The following is a 21,018-nucleotide window of genomic DNA, read 5'->3' as shown; positions in this document are numbered from 1 at the left end:
TCTTGCTAAAATATTGTAACTATGTTCTTACTTGATAACTGTTCTGTCATATACAATTTGACTATGTTAAAGTTAAGACCTTACTTTTTGTTTAAACAGAAAAGAGGAGATGTTGGGGAAGTCCTGTGTATATGTCAATAAATTACTGCTGGCCAATAGGAATCTAGATAGGTGGGGCTAGGAGTCCAGGAGGATTCTGGGAAGGAGAAAGACAAGAGAGTCAACATGTAACCGCCATGGGGGTAGGAGCCCAGAACTATTCTCCGGTAAGAGACATACTTAGATTAATAATTATGGGGTAATTACTTAAAGCAGAGCTAGCCAGTAAGAGACAAGCAAGGCCAACAGCTTCATAATGAATATAGCCTCTTGTGTGTTTATTTGGGACTCATGCGGATCTAGAACCAGGCTGGCGCGGCAGAGCCCAGGCGACTGGCGGGGGATAAACCAAAGCTGCTAGCAAAGAAAAAGCTTCTCTTAACAGTTAGGCACCCAAGGAAACTCTATGGAACTCTTCATCTGTTTTGAATTTATGTGTATTAGGGACTGAAGATTTAGTATTTGTTTGTGACCACTCTAGATATTGGGATCTTGACTATCTGGGACTTTGTGAGCAGCCAGATTAACATCTTAGTTCTGTTTATCTATTGCATAGAACCATGGTTTATCTGTTGCTTTGGCCTCCTAAGAGTACCAGAGTATCCACAAATATATCTTTCTTAGCCTCTCTCTTAGTTAGGGTTTCTACTTCTTTGAAGAGACACCATTGTAAAGGAAAGGAAAACATTTAATTGGGGGAGAGCAGCTTACAGACCCACAGATTGGTGTAGTTTACCTCTTTCTAACACCCCCACACCCATCAAAGCTCAGCAGATGGAATTCTTTCCCCCAGGGGTTACTATATTATGGATCTTTTTGCTAAGAGAGAAGGTTTTGTTTGTTTTTTCTCTTCATAAGGAAAGAAGCTAAACAGGTTTTCTTGAAGGGAAATGACACATTTCTCTGTGTTCTTTAGACTACTGTGCACTGCTGACAGAGGCTGGCGCATACACTCCTGAGTATCGGGTGTTCCAAGAGTTCTTTTACTCTGTTACAGGTACCCAGTAGCAACTTCAGTCTCAGTGGTGACTTAGATTTATTTCTGCAATGGGATCTGCTCTGGAAGGAGGGGGTGGGGAATGTGTGAAGACCTTTTGGGGAGAAACCCAATTTGATCCAGTTTGTTATTGGCACTGGAAATCCATGAGATACAGGGTCTGCTCTCATGTGCTCAGCATAGGGACATGTTGCTTGATTGAGGCTGTGGCCGCACTCATCTAAAACTTCTAAAAGCTAGAGGTCCCAGCTCCCCTTCCTTTGAGCTATTCGGTAAGCGTATTTGGGTTGAGGTGGGAAGGAAGGGCAGAACCTGGGAGCAAGCATGTTTGTAGCTGGGCTTTAGCAGATTCTAATGAGCAGTTAGGTTGAGATCTCTCGTCTACCAGCTGGGGTCAACATGCTCCTCTTTTCTAGGACAATAAGGGTCCTTCTTTGGATGTTTAGTGATACCAGAGGACCCTTACTTATTAGTACGTGCCTTACCTCTTCCTGGCATTAGGACATCAAACCACGTGACTGGGTCCTTCATTTATGGAGGCTATGGGACAGCAGAGTACCTGATGTCTTTGAACAGTGTTGGGGTAGGTCCTTGGATGGCCAGCCATGCACTTTTTATTGCAGATCCTTCCACGATCATTCGACCAAAAATTCCACTGGCGATTGCCTATGCACCATTGACACTCATATATTTTGTGACCCTGTGGGAAGTCCTGCCCCATCTTGACCAGGTAAGTGTTCCTTGGACATTGACACATGGTATCACTTTGGAAAAAAAGAGATAGGAGGTAAAGGGATAGCTCAAAGACTAAAGAATAGGTTTAAAGTCATCCTTGGAAGTATTAGTTGCTTCTCAAGTTTTATAGTTCAGAATAGGAAATCTATTATAAGAACTCAGATTAGACATTTACATGTGAAGAAATTGTTTAAACTTGTGTAGCAATGGAAACAGTTCCTTTCATGATCCAGCTGTGAACTCCCTCCCTTCTTCCTTCCATCCATCCCTTTCTGTTTGTCTGTATTCCTTTTTTCCTTTTTTTAAAAACAAGATTCTTTTAATGTGTGTTTTGCCTGCATGCATGTAAATGGACCACATATGTACCAATGGAGGCCAGAAGAGGCATCAGATTCCCTGGAACTAGAGTAAGAGACTGTTCTGAGAGACTATATGGAGCCTGGGAACTGAATCCAAGTCCTTTGCAAGAACTTTCACCCACTCAGCCACCTCTCCAGCCCTATCTCCTACTTTTTTTTAAGGTGTTAGAATGGAACTACATTGACTAGACATAGGGCGATGACTTTTAATCTTGTGTTTTCATAGAGGGATGCTTTCCCTAAACTTATTGTTAAGTTAAAGGATAAAACATAAACTAGGTTATTCAGGGTGTTAGTTCTGGAGCACTGAACTTTGCTCCCCTGTAAGTGGCAGCCATCCCTTCCCTAGGACTTTGTCACTTCTAACTAGGGTTCCCAGGAACACAGATTGAAAACTGGTCTCAGGAGACACTGCATGCTTACCCTTATAAAACTCACCAAATATCAATATTTTGGGACAGTATTATCAGAATGCTATTCTAGGCAAGTTCCAGTCTAATGAGTAAGAAGAATGAGTGAGGGACAGATTGGAAGTTTATGGGCCATGGGTGGAGGGGCTGAACTTTATTATCTTTGGCATAGAGATATAGACCATGTGCTGGGAAGTCATGGACACTCCAGTCAGGGTGGTATTATGACTTAAAGGCTGAGTGGAATCAGATAACAAGGCAGCAGGGTGATGTGCAGAGGCAGAGACACTGAGGCACTCCGGGAGCCACTTATAAAGACAGGGAAGGCTGCATGTTTGGAGAGCTACCGTTAGGATTGCACAAGAAGGCTCTGTGTGGGACAGTGTCACAACCGAAGCTAGGCATCATAGAAGGGGCTGAATATAAACTTGTGATAGTATGTTGGGTTTACATGGTGGTGGGAACCAGACATGGCAACCTCTACTAACTAAGCCCCATATTTTCTATTTTTATTTACGTATGATTTTGAGACAGGATCTTGCTATGTAGGTTAGGATGGCCTCATATTCATGATCTTCCTTCAGGCTCCTTAGCACTTGGGTTACATGTGTACACACTACCATGCCAGTGTTTTTCTTTTGTGTATCTCTGCTTGTGAGTTTCATTCATAGGCTTTAAGGTTGTGCCTTTTGCATCATATCCCTAGCACAGTGCAGATGTGAAGCAGAAATATTAAACTACACAAATTTAGGGATGTCCTATGATATTTATTAAAAGAGAAATCACTTACGTGGAAAGCCAAGAAAGCTGAGAACCAAAAGGCTCACATGCTGCTCTCCAGGTCAAAACCGAAACCCAAAGATAGAGATTCTCCTCCCCCTTGCTCTATTTACCCCATACGTTCTACGTACTCCTGAAAACACCCACACCGGAGTGGTCAGCACTAACAGATACATAAAATCACTCCCTACAATTCCCCTTTTAGTCTAAAGAAAAAAATTTAGACTTAAAATTAAATTGTGTTAATAAACAAAATGTCTCAAACATATATAAAGCATATATACATAGAAGATGATAAACAAATTATAATCTATCCATATCCTATCCTAAGCATATCTATCCCATCTAAACCTAAGCTTATTTGAAAGAGATGCCCAAGTCTGAGCACCTCCTTCCAATCCCAACCCTAAAATAATAGAAAACTAACACTAGTAGGTGTAAACTATCCTGCAATATCAACAGTAGGGAAAGGGAGCATGGAATTCTCAAAATTACTTCCTGCTGAAAATGGGATGATGACAACCTCATGGGATCCTGTAGGGAAAAAAATGTGAGTGTAACAAGAGTCTCATTTGCATTCAGTCTCTGTTGGTGGGAGATGCTTGATTGAAGTTCTAATGTTAATTGAAGCTCTTGTCTGATGCTCTGGCCAGATTGTAGAAGATGCACCGTATCATTTCATTGGTCCAGAGTTGTGTCGAGCAATGTAGTCCCAAACTGGTTTTAGGATGGTACTTGTTAAGTGGAGTCAATGAAGTGGGGCCCCATTTTCTTTCTAAAGTGTTTGAAGATTACTGTAAGGACATTCCTTGTTTTCTGGGAAACTCAAACATTAATGTTAACAAAGAAAATTTCAACTTTTATATGTATGCATACTGGGAAAGGCAACAATAAGGAAGATAGTAAACATGAGGGAAAATTAGACTTTCAGAAAAGGAACCGAGTATAAACAGATGACAGTCCCTAGATTTGTTTTCTTCTGTCTTATATCAATGGCTCTTTGACATAATACAGAAATTCTGAATTTTATTTTAACAACATGTTTGGATTTAGAGGAGAGCCAACCCAACTCCAAAGCCAGCTTCAGTTAAATGAATTGGGACTAAAAGAGTATTAAGAAGCAATGAGAAATGGATATTATAAGAACAAGATAGAGAGAGTTAGACACTGATACCACACAGTGGATTATTGTTTGTTTGATGGTCCTCTGGGTAGCTATCCTCTCTTCATCAGGTATCCATATGTCCAGTATTTTTTCACTGTTTGGAGATGGGTTTTTCTGTGAAGACAAAAGCAAACATTTTTCTTTCCCTTTATGAAGTCTCCTTAATACTCAGTAGAATATGACCTTGTGGATGAGCTGCCATCTTTCCCCCTCCTGAGGTTTCTTCTGTTTGGATCGAATCTTGATCGATTTTGATGGAATCCAAAGTTTTTCTTCTCCTGTGGAAACAGGCAAAATCCCTTCCCCAACGTAACACATACCCTGGTTGCCAAACTCTTGAAATATACCAGTTGGTTTAGTTCGAAAGTTTTTTCTGTAGTCCAGTGTCTTTCTGCAGCTGTCTGTCCTTTCTCATTAGCATTAAGAAAATTCAACGTTAGTAAAGCATTATGTAATCTGTGTTTGGGGGTCTTTGTTTCCCCTGGCTGTTTATGAAGCATTTCTTTTAAGGTGCCATTAGAACTCTCAACCACTGCTTGTCCTGTAGGATTGTAAGGTATACCAGTTACATGTTTTATGTTATAATATTTGAAAACCTGTTCCAATTTGCTGGAGACATATGCTGGAGAATTGTCAGTTTTTATTTGTGCAGGTATACCCATAACAGCCATAACCTCTAGAGGTGTGTGATCACAGAATCAGCCTTTTCAGAGCTGAGGACAGTAGCCCATTGGAAGTGTGTCTATGGTATGATGTACATATTTCATACTTCCAAACTCTAGAAAGTGAAATACATCCATTTGCCAAATTTCATTTCTGAGAATACCTTTGGGATTACTGCCTGCTGATAATAGAGTTTGATTATAGAATGAACAAGTGGGGCAGGGTCTTACTATTTCCTTGGCTTCTTGCCAAGTGATAGAAAAATCCTTGTTTAAGTCTTTGCTGTTAACATGGTGTTTCTTATGAAATTCTGAAGCTTCCAACATGCTTCCTATTAATAAACGATCAATCTTATTATTACTCATTATTATGTTAGAGGACCTGGCAGACCCATATGGGATCTGATGTTGACATATATATATATATATAATGAGTTCTATTTCTGATGGTTTCCTGTAATTGTTAAAACAATGAGGTTAATTCTGTATCATCAGCAACAATTTCTGCAGTCGCAGTGTATAAAACGATTCTCTCTGCATACTGAGAATCTGTAACTATATTGAGAGCCTCTGTAAGTCTTTAAGTACCATGAGAAGAGTGTGCAACTCTTCCTTTTGCATAGAATTGTAAGGGCTTTGAACTACTTTACTTATATTTCCTGCTTTATAACCTGCCTTATCTGCCTTGTTTGCATCAGGGTAGAATGTAAGAACTCCAGAGATTGATGTTTTTCTTACAATATACAGAAGAATCCAAATTGTTTTCTTTATGAATTTTATTTTCTCTGTTTTGGGATAATTGTTGTTACTAATCATTCCCAAAAAGTCATTGCAAGCCCTTTGTCATTATTCATTATCCTTTCATAAAGAAAAATTTCCTCATTTGTTAAAGGTACAACAATCTCTGCTGGGTCCTTCCCAGGTAGTTGACGAAGCCTTAACTTACCTTTTAATATCAAATCAGAGATCTTTTCTATACATGTCTTCAGTTTTTTATTCTGTTTATGTGGCAGAAATAGCAGTTCTAGTATTTTGATTCCCTCTACATCAATATTCCAGAGGGGTATTCTTGATATGGCAAAATAACCAGAATGCAGTCCAGTTTTGGATCTACATGTGCTTCCAATGTTTTTTGTTCTACTCAGTCTCATTCTTTTTCAGCCTCAGCTGATGATATTCTAGGACTATTTAAGTCCTTCTCTCCTTTTAGGGACATTTTCAGGTGTTTTAAATCATGCCCTTCTACTCCGATAATTGTCTGTAGTTGAGAAATATCTCCTAGTAGTTTCTGAATATCATTAAGAGTCTGGTAATGATCTCTCCTGATCTTTACTTTTTGTGGTATAATTTTCTGTAGTTCTATTTTGTAACCTAAATATTTAATAGAATCTCCTCTTTGTATTTTTTCTGGGGCAATCTGTAATTCCCAGCGAGGTAAAATTTCCTTCACTGCCTCAAATATCTTCTCCAACATTCCATTTTTTGAATCAGCCAGCACTATCTCATCCATACAATGGTAAATTATGGATTGTGGAAATTGTTTGCAAATTATTTCTAAAGGATTTTGCACAAAATACTGGCACAAAGTGGGACTATTTAACATTCCCTGTGTCAAAACCTTCCATTGAAATTCCCGTACTGGTTGAGAATTTTTATAGGTAGGCATTGTGAAGGGAAATTTTTCTCTATAATTTTTCTTGTAAAGGTATAATGAAGAAGCAGTCTTTTAGATCTGTTACTTGGCCATCCTATAGGTATCAGAGAAGGTAATGGAATCCCAGGCTGTAGAGAGCCTATTGGCTGAATTACCTTGTTGATAGCTCTCAGATCAGTAAGCATCCTCCATTTCCCAGACTTGTTTTTGATAACAAATACAGGGGAGTTCCATGGACTAGTTGATTCTTCAATATGTCCAGCATTTAGCTGTTCCTGAACTAGCTTTTCCAAAGCCTCTAACTTCTCAGAGGTCATGGGCCATGCCCTACCCAGACAGGTTCATCTGTTAGCCATTTTAAGGGTAATGCTTTTGGTTCCTCTTTAGGTGTGGCACTAGCATCCTGTAACTATACAGCCTGTATGTTCGGAGTCTGTTTACTGTAGTGACTTATAATATTTTTTCTATCAGTAACAGGGTGTTTATGATTCATATCTGACACAGGAGGAATGTTAATCTGGGTATTCCATTGTTGCAATAAATCATGACCCCAGAGATTTATAGCAATATCTGTGACATATGACCTCTTTGTCCTTCTGGCCCAATACACTCCACCCATCTCATATTTTGTTTTACTTGAGATAGGGTTCTGGTCCCTAACAATTGAACATTTACTGCTTGTAAGGGCCATTTTTTAGGTCAAGATTCTTGAGTTATAATAGAAATATCTCTTCCTGTGTCTAGTAAGCCTTTCAGAATAATGTTATTTATCTGTACTTTTAATTTTGGTCTCTTGTCACTTATAGAAATCTGCTAAAATACACCTTTTTCGTTTCCTCTAGAATCGACTAGTTCATCCTCACTACCTAATCTGTCATCCATAGTACCATTAGCCTTTACAATAGGCAGTTGGTTTTCTAATTGTCCTGAGAGAAATCTTCCTCCACAGTGACTGGGAATGACTGGACCGCTTTTGACATCGGGGCCTTTGAGAGGCCCCTTGAGTAGTTTCCCAAGTGTAAAAGGTTGTTTGTCCAGTGTCGGCCTTTGCTACATTTCCTACACAATCCAGAATGCTGAGTAATTGAATAATTCCTAGGAGGAGCATTATTTCTAGGAATGCCTAGTCTACAGTTCTTACTCAGATGTCCTATTCTACCACATTTAAAAACATCTGTTATTATGATGTCTTTTTTAAACTTTTGGAAATTGCCTACCCAACCCAAGTCTGTATCTCCTCATGGTTAGGGCATTTGTCATCTTGATGCCTCCTTAGGCTTTTAGAAATGGCCTGTCCTATCCAGGTTCTTGTTTCTTGATCTTTATACTTAATATTAGCTGTATACAAGACCCATTCATCCAATGGTGCTGATCTGATCTTTAATGACCGAAGTACCTGTTTGCACTGTGGATTTGCATTCTCATAAGCTAAAGATTCTAAAAGGAGTCACCTAGTAGTTGAATCAGTTACCTGTATATTCTAGTGCTCTGGATAATCTTTGTAAGAATTCAGGGAACCTTTCTCTAGGACCCTGTACCACTTTTGAATATGGTTCAATTTTTTCTCCTAGTTCATGAACCTTATTCAAAGCATTCAGAGCTGCTGTATGGCACAGTGTATGTTCATCAAATTCATCTTGGGCCTGCGAATCAGCATATTCCCCTTCACCAAGAATTTTATCTTGGGAAGCCTCAAAGCCTTGCTTCAAGCCTTGAGGTTCGAGGGCCTTCTCTTCCTGTCTCCACAATGTCCTCCATTGTATTTGGAAGAATGGTCCAGTACCACTGATATTAAATTACCCAAATATGTAGGTGTGATTTTATTTATTCTTGCACAAGAATTCAGCAATTCCTTTACATACGGGCTGTGGACCCCATAAGGTACTATTACCTGCTTTATTACTTTCAGGTCTTTCATATGAATAGGTTCCCACTGGTAAGTGGTAGACCATTCTGGTGCCTCCATTATGCCTTTCTGTCACATTTACTGGAAAAGCCACCTTAGAAAGATCCCCTGGGCATCTTGTAGGTATACCCCTGTCATTGCCTGGTTGTTTAGCGGCTAGTTTCTCTGAGTCTGATGTTTCAAATGCTCTGAGGATTGCAACATCATGACCATTGTATCCCTGAGAGATTGGGTTTCTTGAATTAAAAATCGTTCTAATGACCTGATAGAATCTGTATGTTCCTTGGACTCATCAGTCAAGTGTGATTCCAAGTGTTTCATACTCTTGTCCCTAGAGGCTCAGATGGTGTGTAAATAGCACTCTAGGAATATCATCCTATCTGCTAAATGGCCATGTCTTCAGACACAGAATGAATTGTCCCTGCTAATTTGGTAACTTCCTCCTGGCTGGACTCTATTTTGGCCATAAATGCAGTGGACATGGAATTAAATGAGTCTTGAAGATTGTTCTGTTTAGGTTCCAAGTTACGTACTCTGGTGGCCAGTTCTTTTTCCTGAAGATTCTGAATTTTTGACTCTAATTTTTTGATCATCTGTACAATTTCCCCATTGACCAGAAGATTTTGAATTTTTGTCTCTAATTTACCAATAGTTTGCAAACTTCCCTGCTTTCTGCCCTATGATCAAGCCCTCTCTTCCAGGATATTATGTGGGTTATGAAGCTAATTGTTAGCACTAGATATAAATATATTTGAGGTATGTTATAATCCTCTCCCATGATGTCATTCATGTAATAAGCAATGAGATCTCTAACATTCTGCATCGTAATATTATCTGCCATGGTACAGAGCAGGTAATCTTATCACAAACTTAGCTACCAGAATGCAAAATTTTACCTCCAAAGATCTCCAGGATGTTTACCTGCAATCACTATGCTTGGACAGCAGGTGGCGCAAGTGTGCCACCAACCACAGCTCCTCCGCGAAACCTGGGTATTTTTCCAAGTATCAGCTGAAAGATTCTAAACAAACAGCTTGTGCATGAAATTAGCAAACAGATTCGGGGAGGGAAAAGCCTGTGCAGATTGGCCGACCCTTGGCTAGATAACAGCCTTAAAATTATTCAGGCGTAATTGGGAATGCAAGCCATGTAGCCTGGCTTCCTGGCGAACCGTGAGGTTTTGTGCTAGCAGAGGAAGTGCACTCAGGCCCTCAGGTTGGGGCTGGGGGCAGTGCTCTGTTGCAGGTTATGGAGAGGGTGGGCATAGCACTAGCCGAGCAGTGCAAACAGGGCCTGGCTTACTGGTAATTTGTGCCCTGCAGGCAACAGGGAAAGTCCCCGCCATGGCATAGTGAATCCTCCTAGTGTCTCAGGGAGGGGAGGGGCTAGAATCATTCTGAAGCTGAGGACGCAGAAAAAAAACAAACCACAGCGCTGTCGCTTTTCGGGACACTGAGGCACCTGGGGGCTTGCTAAAGCAGAAATATTAAACTACGCTATGATATTTATTGAAAGAGAAATTACTTACCTGAAAAGCCAAGAAAGCTGAGAACCAAAGGTCTGCATGCTGCTCTCCAGGTCAAAACTAACCCAAACCCAAAGAGAGAGAGAAAGTCTTGTCACCCAAAGAGAGAGAAAGAGTCTCGTCCCCCTAGCTCTATTTACCCGTATGTTCTACATACCCGTGAACACACTCACATGGGAGGGGCAAGCGCTTCCAAATACGTAAAATCACTCCCTACCGATGGTTTTACTTCTGGTCAGTGAGCTTAGGTGCTGCTAATCAGCAAACTCATTTTCAGGTTTCTTCATCAGGTACCTACCCAGTGGTTTTAGCAGCAATTGACCTCATTGCATTGAAATTATCCATGCTGGGAATATTTACAGTACAGTCCAGAAAGTCAGTTGCAAAAAATTTCCTAGAAAATCTCTTGCTTTAGGCAGTTATAACTGTCTCTGCTTTTATTGTGACTATGTTATTGTAGTGATGACTTCTTTTAAAAGAGCTACCTTCCCCCTTTATTAGATAGAGGTTGAATTTCTGTGGCTTCTGAGCTGTGTTTTAAAATAATCCTGTAGGGATATAGAGGTAGTTCAGTGGTTATAGCACTGTTTATCCTTCCCTAGGGCCCAATGGACCACAACATCTGCAACTCCAGTTTCAGGGGATCCAACACCCTCTTCTTGTCTCCTTACAGACTGCAATGCACACAGTGCACTTATACTTGTAAAATAATAAATAAAACAATCGTGTAGAGGGTGGGCATGAAAGACAGGTACAGGTGAAATAAAATAAGCCATGTTGATAAAGTAAGCCAATGTTTCATTAACTGCCTTGGGAATGCTTTAATTTTGTAATTCCTTTGTATGTACTAACTTGAGTTCTACAGAAGAACTTCCTTCATCAGTCTTTTACCCTTAAGTATAAGTTTGTGCAGAAAATGTCAGGCAGGTTCAAGTATTTCCTTTAATCAGAAAAATGAATTCATGTATCTTTCCGAGGTGCGGTGGGTTGCTTCACTGCTGTGGCCCTTTCTGCGGTGAGAAATGTGTGGGACCTAGCTGGCTTGTATGCTGTCAGTCTCTGTGATGAGAAATGTGTGAGACCTAGCTGGCTTGTATGCTGTCAGTCTCTGTGATGAGAAATGTGTGAGACCTAGCTGGCTTGTATGCTGTCAGTCTCTGTGATGAGAAATGTGTGAGACCTAGCTGGCTTGTATGCTGTCAGTCTCTGTGATGAGAAATGTGTGAGACCTAGCTTGCTTGTATGCCGTCAGTCTCTGTGATGCTCTCAGTGGCCTGTTGTAGTCCCTCGGGACCCCTTCTTGACAGGACACCCAGAGCTGTTAGCATTTTTTGTTGTTTTGCTCCCCTGGAGGATCTAGGCTGTGTGCCTTCTCAGACATAGGATCATTTGTTTCTCTACGGGGCTGTACAGGGTTTTTGTTGCTATTGATGTTGTGTGTGTGTGTTAGTGTGTATATGTGTGCCTGCATGTGTGTGTTTGCACATATGTGCCAATACATGTGGAGATCCAAAGCTGATGTCATGTGCTTTTCTTGATCATTCTGTACTTCTTTAATTTTTATTTTTTTAAAATTTTATGTATTTATCTGTTTGGCTTTTCAAGACAGACTTTTCTTTGTGTAGCCCTGGCTGTCCTGGAACTAGCTCTGTAGACCAGGCTGACTTAAATTTATTTATTTATTTATTTACTTATTTATTTATATCTTTGAGGCAGAGTCTCTTCACTGAACTTGGAATGCATCAGTTCTGGCTAGTCTTTATAGTGACTTGCCCCAGGAATTCCCTGCTTCTGCTCCCCAACTTCTGAGATTGCATGCATATGCCATAAGAGCCTGTGCTTTTTTTTATTTCAGCTGTTTATCTAAATTATAAGAACAACTCACTGGCTGGAATGTACAGTGAAATGTGGGATTGGCTGAGAGACCAAAAATGATAGTTTATATGGTGTGCATAAGCATGATTATCATTGTGCGTGTCTTTCCAGTACTCCTGTTTGCAAAGCTGTCGAGATCATCCCCCTGGAGAAGTGGGCTATGGGTGGCAACTTCCTAGATTCTTTTGTCTCTAGCCTGACCTTTCAACATGGTTGTCACTTCTGTCTCTGCCTCAGCCTACCAAGTCTGTCAAGCCAATCTCCATGGAGAAGCTGCCTGTGAACCAAGGGAATGGCCAGTCCTTTGGGTACACGCTTTATGAGACTACCATCTTCAATGGAGGCCACCTCACCTCAAGGGGTCATATTAAAGACCGAGGGCAGGTAGGGAACAATATGTAGTCCCTAGTGGCTCTTTTGGGTGACTACCACCTTGTGATGCTGAGGTGAATGTCTAAGTGGCAGTCAAATTATTTGACCTTCAGAAAATTATCTCTGTTGCTTATCATCTGAGAAATCTTTTAAACATAGACATGCTTAGGCGTGCACTCCTGACTTTTACAGGCACTGATAGTGTTCTTAAATCCAGGAGGTGCTTCAGTAGTTCCTATACTTATTACCTACTAATTTCAATGTTTATACAGCATATGAGAAATTGTCTCTCGTCATTTAAGTGTTAAAGCACCTAGCTGAGATGTGTTCCAAGTAGAAAATCCTCAGGAAACCTAAAAGCCTTTCGCAGCATGTGCAGCCAGGAAGTCACAGTACAGATGCTGAAGGTTCCATCCCACTCCAAGTTAAGAGCTGTTCCAAGTATTCTGAAAGATCCCCACTCACCATCTTTTCCACATCACCTTTTCCCAAGGCTTCAGGTTGGGCATTCCTAGTCCACAGTCCAAAATGCCCAGTGAAAATGTGACACACAAACAATTCCAGATGGGACTGGGAAGACGATTCAGAGGGTAAAATGCTTGCTGCACAAATAAGAGGACCTATCCTCAGATTCCCAGCACCTATATAGAAAGTCAGGCATGGTCCCACATGTCTATCATACCAGTGCAGGGGAGTGGAGACAGGAAGACCCTAGGAGCTCAATGGCCAGCCAGTCAACCTAGCTGAAACAGCTAGCTCCAGGTTCAATGAAGAGAGCCTGCTTTAAAAAATAAGGTAGGAGTTGATTGATACCCAAAGGTAACCTCCTGCCTCCACAGGCACATGCATGGGCATGTGCACTCCATGATACACACACACAAACACACACACACACACACACACACACAGAGAGAGACAGAGAGAGAGAGAGAAACAGAGAGAGACAGAGAGAGACAAATTTCAGTGGGTTTCTTTACTTTTAAAAAAATAGACGATTTCGACAATTAATTGAAAATTTCATACAGTGTGTTTGATATTTACCCCCCTCCTCCCACTAGCTCCTCCCAGATCCACACCTTCCTCCTCCCAATTTTGTGCTTCTCCTCTTCTTCTCCCCCTTCTCCTTGTGTGTGTCCTTCTCATCCTTCTCGTCACCTCCTTCCTCCTTCTTTTTAAAAACCCACAGAGTCTAATTTGTGCTGCCCATGAGTATGGGAGAGTCCACTGGGAGTATGGTTGATCCACTAGGGTCACACCCTTTAAAGAGAAGTGACTTTCCCTTTCCCAGAAGCTATCAACTGTCAATAGCTCCGCAGCTACCACTGGGGTTACTGAGCTTCCCCCATCCCCACGTTAGAACACTGACTGACTTGGTCTCCTTTAGGTATAATGTAGGCAGCCACAACTGCTGTGAGTTCATGCATGCAGCAGTCCCAGCTTGTCCAGAAGACAGCACAATCTTAAGATGATTCCTGAGCTTTTGGGATGGGGAGTGATAGAGATCCCATTTGTGGCTGTGCCCTCCACAAATTCTTGTTCTCTGCACTTTGATCAGTGAGTTTCTGCTTAACCACTGACCACTTCTCTGATGAGGACTGAAAGCTACTCTTCTCTCTGAGTAGTGAACTATGGAATTAGATACTGTGTCCATTTAGCAGAATAATAGTTCACCTCTGGGAACTGTGAGCTCCTCAACCATAGGTTATTCATCAAATTTACTGTATCAGGTATATTTTCTCTTGTGGAGCAGGACTTTAATGAAATAAAAAAGCAATTGTTTACCACCATAACATTCATACCATCAATGCACCCACGGGTGTACATTGCCACACTTGTCATTATTGTATCTGACAGTGTTCACAGATGGGTAAGTCTGTTGATGACTCTTCATACCAACTTCTCTCTCTCTCTCTCTCTCTCTCTCTCTCTCTCTCTCTCTCTCTCTCTCTCTTTCTATACCTATATCTCTATATAATTGTATAGAGTTAACTTCTAAAGCCTGTAGAAATACTCAACCTGTACTTCTGATTTTTGTTTGTTTTTCACATTGAGTCTAAATAATGTAGCCCTGGCTGCTCTCAAACTCACAGAGATCCATCTGCCTCTGTCTCCTGAGTGTGGGGATTAGATTTGACCATATACTGCTATCAGATCCTATACTTATATATCATCAAATTTGACCTTGTATTTCTATCTTTGTGTTTTTATGACTCCAGTACTCTCCTCTTTCTTTCTTTCTTTCTTTCTTTCTTTCTTTCTTTCTTTCTTTCTTTCTTTCTTTCTTTCTTTCTCCCTTCCTCCCTCCCTCCCTCCCTCCCTCCCTTCCTTCCTTCCTTCCTTCCTTCCTTCCTTCCTTCCTTCCTTCCTTCCTTCCTTCCTTCCTTCCTTCCTTCCTTTCCTTTTTGCTGCAGGGACATCTTTCTTACAGTTTGATAGACATTTATCTGTACTTAATATACATTCCATTGGTTTTTCAAACTTCCTCCCCAGGACACATGCATTGCTTTCCTAAGTCAGCCTTGTATTAGTTTGTGAACTCACAGCTTCCACCATATAATCTCTGTTCAGAAGTTTCTTTCATTTTTGTATTTGTTCCTTATTGTCACCTGGCCCCTCTGTGGTACAGCAATACTTGGCCATTATTTTCACGAGGTGGGCCACTGCTGTCTCAGTTAGCGTCTTGCTTCTTCTTTTGAAAGTACACAGCTGGTCTTCCTGTCTGAGACCACTCCATCCTTTCTGCCTTCCTTGCCCCCTTGCTGTCCCTCGCAGTGCCACATGTCTTCTGCTGAAGATAAACATTCTGTCATGCACTTCTCTGCCTGCCACCTGCCTCCAGTTTACCCCGTCAGCCACCCTTCTCCATGTCTGCTGTGGCCTGATCTTCTTTCTCAAGTCCTCCACAGAAGTCTGCTCACAGCACCATGGCTGCCGTTGGACTGTACTGTGATCATTTCTTTGTGCTCTTCATACTGGGCAGCCTGTTGGTAAATGACCATAAAATGTATAGCTGCTGTAATTAGACTCTGGTAGTCTAAAGTTGGGAATGCTTTTGTTTTCTGATGCTAAAGGGTTTTTATTGTTGCAGTTTCCTAGCCAAACTGCATTTGAAAATTGTGATTTAGATTAATTAATCTAGGAAGCAAATTATGTTTATGTCATCTTGCCCGACTAGGGTCCTCTGAGTGGTTTAATCTAGTGTTTAGTCAATATAGTAGTTCCATTAGTTTGTTTTTCTGCTATTCTCATAAACCCCATGACCCAAAACAACTTTGGGGAGGAAAGGGCTTACTTGACTTGCAGGTTACAGTCCATCATTGTGGAAGCCATGACAGGATCTCAAGGCAAGAGCCTGGAGGCAAGAACTGGCTTGCTGCCTGTAGCTCACTTACCCAGGACCAATGGCTCTAGGTGGCATCACCCACAGAGGCTTGAGCTCTCATACACCAATCATTAATTAATAAGACTGCACACAGGCTTGCTTAAAGGCCAATCTGTTTGAGACATTTTCTCAATTGATGTTCCCTCTCCTCACATGACAGTCGTTTATCAAGTTGACAAGAAACTACCCGCAGAGTAGGTGATAGGGAAAAATGGATTTACACACAGATCACCTCTGAAATCAGTCAGAAGGTGGCAGTAGGCTCTCCAGACTCAAATTGGGAGTATCTAGCAGAACTGAGCCCCTTGAGGAGTTACCTTACCCTGGGGGTAAGGCATACAAACAGAACAGTTGCTGTGCCTCGCTCCCTTTCCTCCCGTTTGCTAGCGTTTCCTTGATAACGCTTGTCCATTCTCACCCTCCTTCCACTCCAGTTTCCTGCAGGCCTTTTAAACATCTCCCCCTGCTTGCCCTGCAGTTGATCCAGAGTCCAGTTCTCATTGAGAGCTCTAGCACTTCATGAGTCTTCTCACGGTTCTACTTTAACTATTACCTGTTCTTAGTGAACTTGTGAGTCTATGCAGTTCTGGGAGACGTGGAGTTCATTCTGCCTCTTGCCTTGTTTCTTTGCATTTTCAGTGTTGCTTCCCTTCTATTCCTTATGAGGCCCTAACAGTGATCTCTTCTTTCTTTGCCAGGTGTTTTTGGATAACAACTACGTAGGAGTCCTGGATCGTTACAACAACGAACTACTTATTGTGAAAGATGTATATAACACAGTTCATGGATGAGACATTCCAGTTACTAGGCCTGGGACCAAGAATTAGTGAGGCCTTATTATAGATAATTTACACTCCTCTGCCCATGGTCTGCTCCATGCAGAGCAATCCAGCAATCACAGGGAGGGTTACCTACATCTCGGAGGTACTGGCAAATGTTCTTTGAGTGAACACCACACTCCCCACCTCCCCCTTGAATATCCACTGTTCAGAGCACACTGGCTTGGTCACTGGTTCAAGACAGTCCTTGTTTAAATGTTCAGGTGACTGTTTCTGGGAAGAGAGAGGAAAAGCAGCATCACAGGGCTTGCCTGTCCTGTAGCTGGAGACCCACAAGGTTCTGAGGCCCGTGGTCTCTCAGCTACTTGCTCATCTCCTGTCCCAGCACCAGGGAGGCTTAGACGGCCTAAGGGCAATGCTAAGTGAGACTTACTCTGGTCTGTCTTGGATAGGTCTCCAAGAAAGTGCAGAGTCTGAGAATACTGGTGGAGAACCAAGGCCGCCTCACTTCCGGGAAGGACATCAACAAGGAGAGAAGAGGTGGGTGTTACAGGAGGATGGCTGAGGCAGCATAGCGTCAGGCTACTGTTCTTCCCCAGTGGCAGCTGGGAATAGGTTTGTGTTTGGAAAAGAGCATGCTTTTGTTTGCTTATGAGACACCCCTGTACAGGAACTGTGATACTTCCGTGTTCTGTAGTCGCCAAGCCAGAGTCACACTGCCACCCATGTTGGTGACGGTTTTGAAAGTGGCACCAGCAGGAGAAAGCTATGGTGATGTACCTGGCTAGGGTTCCTCCCTAGGGCTATTTCCAGGAACCCAAGACTTACATCTGTCCTTCTGCTTGGGTCCAGTACTCCTAGGCAGAGCCATGCCACACACTTTTTTAAAAAAAATTTAAAACTGTAAGTGCTTTGACAAACCTGAGTATTCAGGCTAGCCAGAAGCCCCGTGCTGGTCAGATCTGTAGCGGTTGATGTGATTTTGTGCTGTCAGTGCAGACTGTGAGGCCCTATATAGGAGTGTACACTTCAGAGAGTGGTATCTGTATAGGAACTGGGCTTAGGGAGCTTACAGGTAGAATACTTGCATAGCATGCCCGAAACCTGTTGAGCCTTGGTGGTTTAATCCTTAGTACCACCAAGAGGAAGTGGGGGGAATCTACGGAGTTCATAGAAACCTTTCGGCCAGAAGAGGCCAAGAAGGCATCTTGCTGTGTGGAGAGCCCTAAATGCAGCCTGTGTGTATCCATGTCATTCTCACCTCCTTCACATCCCCTCTCGTTCCTGTTCCATAGGGTTAACAGGAGACATCTATCTGAACAAGACGCCACTAAGACAATTTATAATCCACAGCCTGGAAATGAGAAGCACATTCATACAGACGTAGGTGCTTCAACTTCAGCTGACCAAAGGTGGCAAGGGGAGAGAGAGAGAGCTCAGGGATAGAGCATTTTTGCCCAGCACACACGAGGCCCTGAGTTCAGTCACTGAGCTGCAGACAAAAAAATTAAGATAAAGCATTCTACAAAGTGGTGAACACGGGGAGTTGTACGCATGCTCGGAGGTCTCCAGGGCAAGCCTTTGGTCTTCAGATAGAAACAAAAACAACAAAAAAACCAGAGTACCAAATGAAATGATGCCAAGTTTCACAGCTGTCTGGGAGCAAAGAGGAGACTGTCGTCTTGTTCACTGGTTAACCCCCACTGTAGCATGCATACCAAGAACATAGCTGGTACCACAGCGGGAGAGGGGTGCCAGTGTTCATAGAAGAGGTCACAGGTAGTACGTTAGAAAAACAAGTCTGGCTTCCCATTGGCTTTGATTCCCTCTTAGGAAACTCCCCAAGTTTCCTGAGTTCTGGAAGACAAAGACAAACCAGGTTCTGGGCCCTGCCTTTTTCCTCAGTCAACTGAGAGTTGGAGATCCTCCCCAGGACACCTACATAAGAGTAAAGGTCGGTGTGGTTTCTCTCCTGCTCTTGCGCCTCAACCCCCCCCCCCCCCCCCCCGCAAAAGAACCTTCAGGAAAGCTACCCAGTATGTGAACCTTGTCCTGCGGCAAGGAGCCAGGCTCCTGCAAAGTCCCAGTCCTTTCATAGTCATCCCGTAGGTGGCTCCCTTTGGGGGCTGTTAGCACAGGGCAGCGGAAGTGAATAGAGGCAGCAAAGGCACGAGCAGCTTGTACCAGTGAGACTGGCCAGTGCAAGCACTGTCACAGGGGTTTAATGAGTGTGAACCGTTAGTCCTCACCCGTAACCCCAGATGTAGAGACCTGTGCCACTGGCATGGGCTCACCATCCAAGGCATGTCTCCATGTCATCCAGGTCACATTGGCTACCGTTTTAAAACATATATTTTAAAAACCTAATGTGCTTTGATGATCATTGGGTTGTAAGTGAATATACCTTCTGCTGGCTTGGGCCAGACCTGGGATAATGAGATGGAAGTTAGGTGTGCCACTGGGATAGGGGTCTGTTTATTTTCTGTCTTTACATCCGGAAGTTAGAATCTGAAACTTCCCTATCTCTTTCAGGGCTGGGGAAAGGGTGTCATATTCATCAATGGACAAGTCCTAGGACGATACTGGAGTATCGGTCCCCAGGAAGCCCTCTATGTCCCTAGCTCCTGGCTTCATCCTGGTGTTAACGAGGTGAATTCTCTCAGTATCCCCTGCTTCCTAGCTCACTTTTTTTGAACTCCATTCTGATTCAGAAGAAGTACTTGAATCCTCTGGCTGGTTAACTTTCTTCTTTGTACAGATCATGATGTTTGAGGAGCTGAATGGTGGCCAAAAGATCCAATTTGCTAAAGAGCCTGAACTAGGTATGACACCCCAGAGCGTCATTTCAGCCTCTGGGACCATCTTTAGCCCTTGTACGATAGATGGACTTTCTATTATGCTTATCACAGCCCCATTCATCCCTCCCATTTTAAGATGACTTAGCTAGCTCCCTCCTCCAAATGCCTCATCCTGACTCTCAGCCTTACTTTCTGACATTCCCACCATGTTTGCAGGATTCAGGTCCCATTGTGAGTCAATCTTTTTTTTATTATTACTTTAATTTTAAATAGCTTGCTTCACATGTCAATCCCAGTTCCCTCTCCCTCCCCTCCTCCTGTACCCCCACCATCCCCCACCATCCCCCCCCAGCCTCCCACCCTATCCCCACTTCCTTCCACATAGGGGATATCCAGAGTCTGTCATTTCACTCAGGGCAGGGTCCAGGCACTCCCCTAAGAGTCCAGGCTGAGAGAGCATCCCTCTTTGTGTTATGGACACTAATTAGCATCTTCCACTTCCATTCTAAAATTAACCTTCTCCCTATGGATCTTTCTCAGGCTATAGATACCCTTTCTCCCAGGTACCTTTTCTAGTGCCCTTTAACCAGTTTCCATAGGTAAGGAATGCATGGAACCATTACTTACATTGCACCCAAGTTGCAGAGTGTCTGTATTTGTCCCTTCCAGGCAGTTGGTTTTTGGGAACCCAGCCTCCCTTGAACCTTTTGTGGTAGCAAGAGACAGACAGCATTTGTCCACTGCCACCCAGGGCTAGCAATCAAGCCTGAGACTCTGTGTATGCCACGCAAATGCTCTGCCACCAGGCCACACCCCAGCCCTAGACAGCCTTATGTAGAACCACTTGTGTCACTTTAGTAGAGTCTTTATGGGCTTAGTGAGCAAGCTTTCTTGACCCTTTAGGTCAAAGTTTTACCCTCTTTGGGATGGGTATGTGGCACACAGTAGGCTAATTAGATTTTCTTTTTCAGGTCATTGAGTCTCAAGTAGTGTGGTATAAGCTAGAAGATAGACAGCTGAATCATATCCACAGTGCTGCTGGGGGTAACCCATCAGTTCTGGCACATAGGTGGGTCTCCGCATCAACCCTGGCTTTTCTTTCTACTCTATGCCCAGGCTTGGGTTCTACAATCCAACTCCTCACTTGACAGCAAAACTATCTTTTAACTTGTTAGCTCATCTGTTTCTGATGTTTACACAACATGGGCTTTCCCTGCACACTTCTTTTGTCATGTTTCTTCTATAAAAAGCTCTTTGACCCAGCAAATAAAATCTTGGGAAATAAAAAACAAAGCAAGAAGATGTTCCGAATGCATTGCAAGTGTAAATCTGAGAATATTTTCAAGAATTCAAATAAAATAGAAACTGCAGGCAATGTCAGACAGTTATCATATATGGTTTCTGGTTTTGGAGTGAAAAAACAGCAATGATGCATCCTTTTATTTTTCCATTGGTCATGCCATACTACTGATTTTCCATATGCAGATTAAAAACCCTTGCTTCTTGGAGGCTGTGTCAGT

At 42.5% G+C, this 21,018-nt stretch overlaps 1 protein-coding gene across 2 annotated transcripts in view; it reads left to right on the top strand.

The window, feature by feature from the left end:
• LOC110339887 (beta-galactosidase-1-like protein 2) overlaps positions 1-20,791 on the top strand; it is a 41,056-nt gene extending 20,265 nt beyond the window's left edge. Inside the window, exons 12-21 of one of the 2 annotated variants that reach the window (XM_040730085.1) lie at positions 1,016-1,096; positions 1,720-1,826; positions 12,405-12,551; positions 16,620-16,688; positions 17,153-17,240; positions 17,996-18,083; positions 18,534-18,654; positions 19,233-19,349; positions 19,459-19,522; positions 20,470-20,791. In XM_040730085.1, coding sequence (XP_040586019.1) covers positions 1,016-1,096; positions 1,720-1,826; positions 12,405-12,551; positions 16,620-16,688; positions 17,153-17,240; positions 17,996-18,083; positions 18,534-18,654; positions 19,233-19,349; positions 19,459-19,522; positions 20,470-20,477 — 890 coding nt within the window. In that variant the 3' untranslated portion in view covers positions 20,478-20,791. The remainder of the gene's footprint in view (positions 1-1,015; positions 1,097-1,719; positions 1,827-12,404; positions 12,552-16,619; positions 16,689-17,152; positions 17,241-17,995; positions 18,084-18,533; positions 18,655-19,232; positions 19,350-19,458; positions 19,523-20,469) is intronic. The other variant, XM_040730086.1, reaches the window with a different exon arrangement.
• The last annotated feature ends 227 nt before the right edge of the window (positions 20,792-21,018 follow it).

The sequence above is a fragment of the Mesocricetus auratus genome, unplaced genomic scaffold, assembly GCF_017639785.1.
Source record: "Mesocricetus auratus isolate SY011 unplaced genomic scaffold, BCM_Maur_2.0 Super-Scaffold_100022, whole genome shotgun sequence".
NCBI classification, from domain to species: domain Eukaryota; kingdom Metazoa; phylum Chordata; class Mammalia; order Rodentia; family Cricetidae; genus Mesocricetus; species Mesocricetus auratus.
Note: the sequence above shows the minus strand (reverse complement) of the source record. Positions and strands in the feature narration are given on the sequence as shown.